Source organism: Camelina sativa, chromosome 18, assembly GCF_000633955.1.
Source record: "Camelina sativa cultivar DH55 chromosome 18, Cs, whole genome shotgun sequence".
Classification (NCBI taxonomy): Eukaryota; Viridiplantae; Streptophyta; class Magnoliopsida; order Brassicales; family Brassicaceae; genus Camelina; species Camelina sativa.
This window is the reverse complement of record NC_025702.1, coordinates 17,830,697-17,837,517: the sequence shown is the minus strand read 5'-3', so window position 1 is coordinate 17,837,517 and position 6,821 is coordinate 17,830,697. Positions and strand designations below refer to the sequence as shown.

General features: G+C 37.1%; 3 protein-coding genes across 4 annotated transcripts in view; 1 reads left to right on the top strand and 2 right to left on the bottom strand.

Annotated features, from left to right (window-relative positions):
* On the top strand, nt 1–1,577 carry LOC104762309 (ethylene-responsive transcription factor ERF114-like). Its single transcript, XM_010485573.2, has 2 exons — nt 1–499; nt 909–1,577. Exons 1-2 carry the CDS (start codon nt 268–270, stop codon nt 1,415–1,417), a joined length of 741 nt encoding a protein of 246 aa, XP_010483875.1. The 5' UTR covers nt 1–267; the 3' UTR covers nt 1,418–1,577.
* LOC104762308 (mitochondrial import inner membrane translocase subunit tim16) lies at nt 2,309–3,738 on the bottom strand. 2 transcript variants are annotated; one of them, XM_010485569.2, is made up of 5 exons: nt 3,616–3,738; nt 3,455–3,508; nt 3,121–3,208; nt 2,848–2,981; nt 2,309–2,725 (listed from the first exon to the last, which is right to left on the bottom strand). In XM_010485569.2, the coding sequence occupies exons 2-5, from the start codon at nt 3,455–3,457 to the stop codon at nt 2,606–2,608; spliced, it is 345 nt and encodes a 114-aa protein (XP_010483871.1). In that variant the 5' UTR covers nt 3,458–3,508; nt 3,616–3,738; the 3' UTR covers nt 2,309–2,605. The 2 variants fall into 2 exon arrangements, with proteins under 2 accessions (XP_010483871.1, XP_010483874.1); XM_010485572.2 differs by having other exon boundaries at nt 3,160–3,208.
* LOC109124977 overlaps nt 3,812–6,821 on the bottom strand; it is a 7,613-nt gene continuing 4,603 nt past the window's right edge. Inside the window, exons 2-5 of the mRNA XM_019240130.1 lie at nt 6,255–6,664; nt 5,649–5,723; nt 4,455–5,081; nt 3,812–4,363 (exon numbers count right to left, since the gene is read on the bottom strand). Of these exons, the coding sequence (XP_019095675.1) occupies nt 4,115–4,363; nt 4,455–5,081; nt 5,649–5,723; nt 6,255–6,664 (1,361 nt within the window). The 3' untranslated portion in view covers nt 3,812–4,114. The remainder of the gene's footprint in view (nt 4,364–4,454; nt 5,082–5,648; nt 5,724–6,254; nt 6,665–6,821) is intronic.

Sequence of the window (6,821 nt, the reverse complement as noted above, 5' to 3'; positions counted from 1 at the left end):
TGTTCACACGTAGAACACTTCCTCTATATATAAAAAGCCTCAAAGATTGCAAACCCCCAAAAAAAACTTTACTCTCTCTCTTTCTTCATTTGACTTCAATCTAATTTCGTCTCCGCTCCTTATCGTTTTCTTGTTCTTGATGTTGAAAGATACCACAAAGAAAACACTGAGCAACCCAAAATTCTAAATCCTACATCGGATTTTGATATTTTCTAGAGAAAAGGTTAGTTTTTTTTTAACTAATTTTTAGCAAAAGTGGATCCTAGAATGTATGGGAACTGGCCCTCCAATGAATCTGAGGAAAAAGAGGAAGATGAGAACTTATTCCCGGCTTTCTCGTCCCGATCTCAACACGACATGCGTGTTATGGTCTCGGCCTTGACTCAAGTAATCGGAAACCAACAAAGCAATCCTCATGATAACATTATTGATAACCATCCTTCTGTGTATAATCCACAAGACCCTAATCAACAAGTGGCTCCTACTCATCAAGATGAAGGTATACATACATATACATGTTCATCTCTATGTTGTGTCTTTTTTCTCTTTTAATGTTTGAAACTATGTTCAAGAATTTGGAAATTTTGTGAAATTTTCATATCAGATAGTAAAAGTGTAAAACCCAAACTTAATATAGACAGTTGTAACTTAAACTATGCTTTTCAGTACTCCTTTACCAACAACGGTTCTGGAATTACCAAAATGTGAGTTTAAAGTTTTAACATGGAGATCTTGTTGGTAGTATATATATATGGTTTAGATAAGTTAGCACTAATATATTATGATATATATTTAAATCCATACAATGAAACATCTAAAATGTTTACATGCACTATGCATATATGTATGCGTAGACCATGCCGAAGATTTAATGATTTCAATGTTTTTGTGACTTCAATATAATTAAGGAAACTTGAGGAGAAGGCATTATAGAGGGGTAAGGCAAAGGCCATGGGGAAAATGGGCAGCCGAAATTCGAGATCCCCAAAAGGCGGCACGCGTGTGGCTCGGGACATTTGAAACCGCTGAGTCGGCAGCTTTAGCATATGATGAAGCAGCTCTAAAGTTCAAAGGAAGCAAAGCCAAACTCAATTTCCCGGAGAGGGTTCAGCTCGGAAGTAACTCTACTTATTACTCCTCAAATCAAGTTCCACAAATCCAACCGCAAAATAATATACCATACAACCAATATTATCAAGATGGGAGTAGTAACGATATGCTAAGTTTCAATTTGGGAGGGGGATTTGGTAGCACTAGCGGTAGCGGATATTCAATGTCATATGATCATAGTACTACTACTGCAGCTACAACTACTTCTTCGTCTTCTGGTGGCTCTTCTAGGCAACAAGAAGAGCAAGATTATGCCAGGTTTTGGCACTTCGGGGATTCTTCTTCCTCTTCTCGTTCAGGTTTTTGAGATATTAATTAAGAGATTTGAATTACTTGTGATTAAGTCTCATTTAAAAGTTTAGGTGGTGATATGTTTCTTCACTGTTTTTGAGTGTTAATTTTTGTCCTCTCTTTAAGATTTCTTGAACGTATAAGTAAGTATTATTTCTTGATTTAATCAGCTGCAACATTTTTGGTCATAAGTTACAAGATTATCTCACCAAGCCGCAACGCAAGATAAAATGCTTATTACATTAGGCGTAATTCTTGTTTTAACTTGGATGTGCAATAGTATTATATGTTCCGTTAATGTTTGACCAAGCTTCAACTCAGTGCTAATACCATCGATGCAATTCATATGTTCACATCAAACACTTTAATTATTTTAGTTGACTTTATAAGTGTTTACAAAATCAGTAATTAGTTTAGGGTGTGAATCACAATATTCGGTGGCCGACTTGTTCGCTAGTAACATCCGAACATCAAATTATAATAGAAGGCTTTCTCTCTTAAATCTTAATCTTTGATTCGGTTGTGTAATTTGTACTATGATCCCAAAAAAAAAACCTATACTATTCGCATTCGGAGCGGCTTAGACGCGCAATAGACACCGCCGCAACTTTGCTAAGCAATCTCAAAGCCACTTGGAGTCTTTGGCTTGGACTTCAAAGTCTTGTGTCAGACCACTTGGTTTTGTTTTACTACCCTAGTGCAACTCTATCATTTTAGTTGACTATCAACATAAAATCTAAAGTATTCAACAAAATACATTGTGTATTTTGTTGCGTGATTAATTGAAATATAATTCATAAAGATACCGCACCGATCTATATACTTCATCATAATTCATAAAGTTGCGTAATTAATTGAAAAATAATCAACGATAAATTGGTTAGGAATGTGATTTATCTACGTGCGATTCTGTTGGTTATATTTGGCATTAGAATAGACAGATTTTTCAATCTCAGATAATTCAACGAGCATACCTAAGAACAATAAAGTCAACTGAAAAAAAAAAAAATAGACTTTAACAACGGCCGGTGAGTCGGTAACTGTCCGCACTCCGGCCACACCGACTTCCTCTCATTTCAAACTTTGCGGCTTTCTCCACCGTCTTCTCACTTAGATTTCAAAACTTCTCGATCTAATACTTAAAAAAACTTGTATCAAAAGATATATATATTCCTGATTTTGCTTCAAAAGTTTTATTACTTGATCATGCGCTTGTTTTAGTATTCTGGTATGCAGTCTCTAAGCATTCCTTAGCTCTATGGACCTTTGATTGGAGATAGAAGCTTCCGTTCTGCGCATTGCGTTCGAACAATGTGTCGTATTTCTACAAAAAAAAAACATAACACAATCTTAATAAGAAAAAGGGTTATTTTTGTTTATCGTTTCAATTAGCAGATAGAAACTGTGAAACCCCCTATTCGTATATGGTGAAGCGCAAAGACAAACCTTAAGAACCTCTTCCCAAGATGATTTCTCAGTTACACCAAGAATCTCTCTAGCTTCTAGTTCACTTAATATCCCTCTGCTCCCTCTCTTCAAATTTTGAGCTGCTTCATGCGCAACCCCGGATCTTGATGCATCTGTAACCATTCCAAACAGTGTTTATCAACCATTCTAAACACAGACACTCACACAAAGAACGAATCTTTGATAAATTCATTCTTGTCCATAAACAAAAGAAAAATCAGAGCAGAAGAACATTGTAATTAAAAGACATACTTGCAAGTGCCTGACGATATGCCTGAGCACAAGCCCTACCTATGATTGTAGAGCCCATCACAATCACACTCGCCAAAATTCTTGCAGCCTGCACACAAAGTATTCATAAAAAATTTCAATTTAACGTAATCAGTCATTGAGAATATAGTTTCTTGCAGCCTCCACACAAATTTAAGAAAACTGTTGAAACATACACAGCTCAATAGGATCTCTCAAAAGTAATCAAGGTCACGGCGATGCCACGATTTTATTATTTGTGTTGATTTCACTATTAACCTTGCCGGTAATAAAACTTTGAAACAAAAGAAATAATCGGTCGGGAGATTACACATACCATCGTTAGAGATTAATCAGACCGATGATTGGAGACTTCGACAGATGTAAATACCTGACAATGTAAGTACGGTATAATATTTCTCGTAACAGAATGGAGAAAAAACACACAACGTAGAAATCGAAACAGAGACAAGTCGTAATCGACCTTGAGAACCTTACCCGGAGAACAAGAGACGGTAATAAGTTTCTTTTTTTTGGTATCGGAATCGAGGAATTTAGGGATATGACGACCACGATAAACCACCTAGTTCTTCGTTCTGTGACGGAGGCGGAGGGAGAAACTAGGTGTTTCAGGTGGTATCATCAATGAAGAACCCTAACCGACGTCGGAAGGTAAATTTGGGCCTACATTTAAAACTTAGGCCCACTTTAATAAAAACGTGGATATTGGGGTGCACAATCCCCTACTTTTTCAATAAATTCTTTTTTTGTCCCGAACTTTTATGATTTGAAGTTTATAAGCTTTGATACATAATTTGGTCACTGCGAAATTCACATCACGGTTTATCAACAACTTGATCTTCTCAAGAAATACCAAAGCTAATCAAAGTGTAACTAATGACATTAAAAAAAAGAGTAGTTCTAAGGATTCTAAGTAATAAAGAAGCATATTGTGGATAGATTCTGATGCAATGCGTGAGACTTGTGCTTACTTTACTTACCTCCAGGTTACTGTTCTAGCAGAAGGTGACAAACCAAGTGGGATCAAAGAATCAGGACGGGCTTTTTGAGAATTTAACCTTGTACTTCGGCGAATATACACCAATGGCTTCTGCTTTGTGTCTGCTTGTCTGATAAGCTCTTTAGGTCCCATTGGACTCTCTGGTTCTTGTTGCTTTCTCCTTTTGCTCAGTAGTTCCCACAGTAGTTTCTCTTCGTGTTCTCTGCCTCCCTCTGTGCCAATACGCTACATGGACAAAAGGATGAAAAAAGCAAACCTTTTAGTGTTGTTAATCATTTGAGCTTTCCACAAACAATACTCATTCTCGAAAATTTACCTTGCCGGTAATAGAATGTTCAGCTTGTTTCTTATTCTGACTCGAGGGTAGAAGAAATTTGGCAGATGTTGTCATTCTCTGAACATGATCTTCAGCTTTTTTCAGCTTTAGTAAAGACTCGATCTTCGTCTCTTCTGCAAGTCTAATCCTTTCTCTAGCATCTTTCAGCTCTCTCCTTGTATCTGCATTTGCTCTCTCCATCTCATTCACTACATTCATCAGTTCCACACAAGGGCCAAGCTTTAATTCAGCTGCCAAATTGCCTACGTACTTGGTCATCGGGTGACACATATTCTTTGCTAAAGCCTGCATAAGATCATTGACACCAGTATCTACAGAACCAAGCACCTCATTGATGTTATTAAATAGGACACGAAGGAGCTTCACAGTGACAGGGAAAGTGTCGTGGTTTTTGCTGTGAACCGAGCTTAGGTAATAAAGAGATTTCTGGATGAAATCTTGGAAGAAGGTTCTGCGATCGTCAACCATCTGCAGAATCTCTTCCTGATGTGAATTCACTTGTGTTTCAATTTGCCTCAGCATATGGATTAACTGTCTCAGTTGCCCCTTATGTTTGTGCAAGATCTCTTTTCCCGCTGATTCGACTTTAGCAGCATAGTTTTCTTCCTACAGAATCACAATACCACACATGAACATCTGAGGAACAAACCCACTTGGGTTAGAGAAGCTGCATCTCACAACTCTAACGATTTGTTCACATTCAATTTTATAGCAGAACAAGGCAAACAGTTATAAGGAATCACCAGAATGAAACTTGACTAGACATATTACAGTTTCATAATCATATTGATTGGTTCTCTTAGGGTTCTCTCTATAGCAGAACTACGCATACATATATGAGGAATCTTCAGAACAAAACTCGACTAGACACATTACAGTACAGTCTTCAAAAGCATATCAATTGGTTTGCATTCAATATCTAGCAGAATAAGTTAGGCATACTATATAAACAATCAACAAAGTGAAGATTGTCTAGACAAGTTACAGTTTCAGACTCAAATTGCTTTACTAGCATTTCCATCTATAGCAAGAAATAGGCACACGTATATAAAGCATCACCAGAATGAAACTTGACTAGACACATTACAGATTCAGAATCATATTAATTGGTTCACATTCAACATATATCAGAACTAGGCATACAGATGTTATAAAAATCATGATGTATACTACCTTTGAACTGAGAATTTGATTGTTCAGATCACCAGACGGTGTTCCATTTTGGGCAGTATCCATATGATATCTTCCCTGGTGAAATTAGAGTAATGATCTGAAAATTTCCATAAATATTATATAGAAACAAATATCCCTATTAATTGTCGAACAGTCCTATACGTATGTGTGTGAATGCATGCAGAAATTGTATGTAACGAATGAGGATATCGTATCTAACAATCTCATGTCGTTTTAGCCAAAAACAACAGAGTCCTTTCCCTAACTCGACACGTCTTCGTACGGTTTACTGTCAAAATTTTAAATTGCAATCTAACTAATATTTATTCTGAAGACATGATGTAACAAAAAAGAAAAACAAAATATCAGAACCTATAAATCTATGCCAGACATAGCAAAATTAAAAAAAAAAAAAAAAAAAAAATTAAAAATCCTGAATCGTGACTTGTCAAACTTACTTTTAGAACAGCTGTCCATGATTATAGCTATAGTTTCCCTACCATACCCCATTAATTTCGACACAATTTTTATTTTGTTTTTTTCTCACAAAGTAAATGAACGGTTAGGATTAGATCATGGAAGATAAAAAAAGGAATCGAAAGATACCTTGGTGGGGCATTTCTCGCCACGGTCTTTAGCAATGGTCTGAACCTGAAGAAGGAACTCACGGCATTGTTCGTACAAGTGGAACAGATAATCTAAACCGTTCTTTTTGCCACGTGCCACTTCCCCAGGCTCCGTCACGATAAACGGATGCTCCCTCTGTCTCTCCGTCCCCAACCCACCACTACTACCTCCTCCTACTCCGTTACCGTTATCCATCCCGTCGTCATCCTCACCTTCGTTGCCGTCATCGTCGGTTTCAACTGATGCCACCATTGGTTTCTTTCTCCTTCTTTGCGGTTGCAGTTTCTTCATCTTTCCTTGACCTGCCTCCCAATAACCGCCGTTATTTCCCGCCGCATCTGTCTGGTCTTGCTGCTGCACCGGTTCCTCTGATAACCCTGTCCAATCATCTACATATATAACTTGTCATTATAACATTATTTTAATCAAGTTTATGCGTATACTCTTTGAGTTTCCTACTATACACGATACTAATCCTCGTACTTCTTGCACTAGGTCTAATCAATTATAACCAGACTACCACTTCATACACACTAGCTCTAAATA

Bases quoted from the DNA above. Each gene is read 5' to 3' on its own strand.
- LOC104762309 (XM_010485573.2), top strand. From the start codon at position 268: ATGTATGGGAACTGGCCCTCCAATGAATCTGAGGAAAAAGAGGAAGAT. The intron at 500-908 runs GTATACATACAT...AATATAATTAAG, and splicing joins TCCTACTCATCAAGATGAAG to GAAACTTGAGGAGAAGGCAT.
- LOC104762308 (XM_010485569.2), bottom strand. The intron at 2,982-3,120 runs GTATGTCTTTTA...GAATGGTTACAG, and splicing joins ATATCGTCAGGCACTTGCAA to ATGCATCAAGATCCGGGGTT. The intron at 2,726-2,847 runs GTTTGTCTTTGC...TTTTTTTTGTAG, and splicing joins CTTGGGAAGAGGTTCTTAAG to AAATACGACACATTGTTCGA.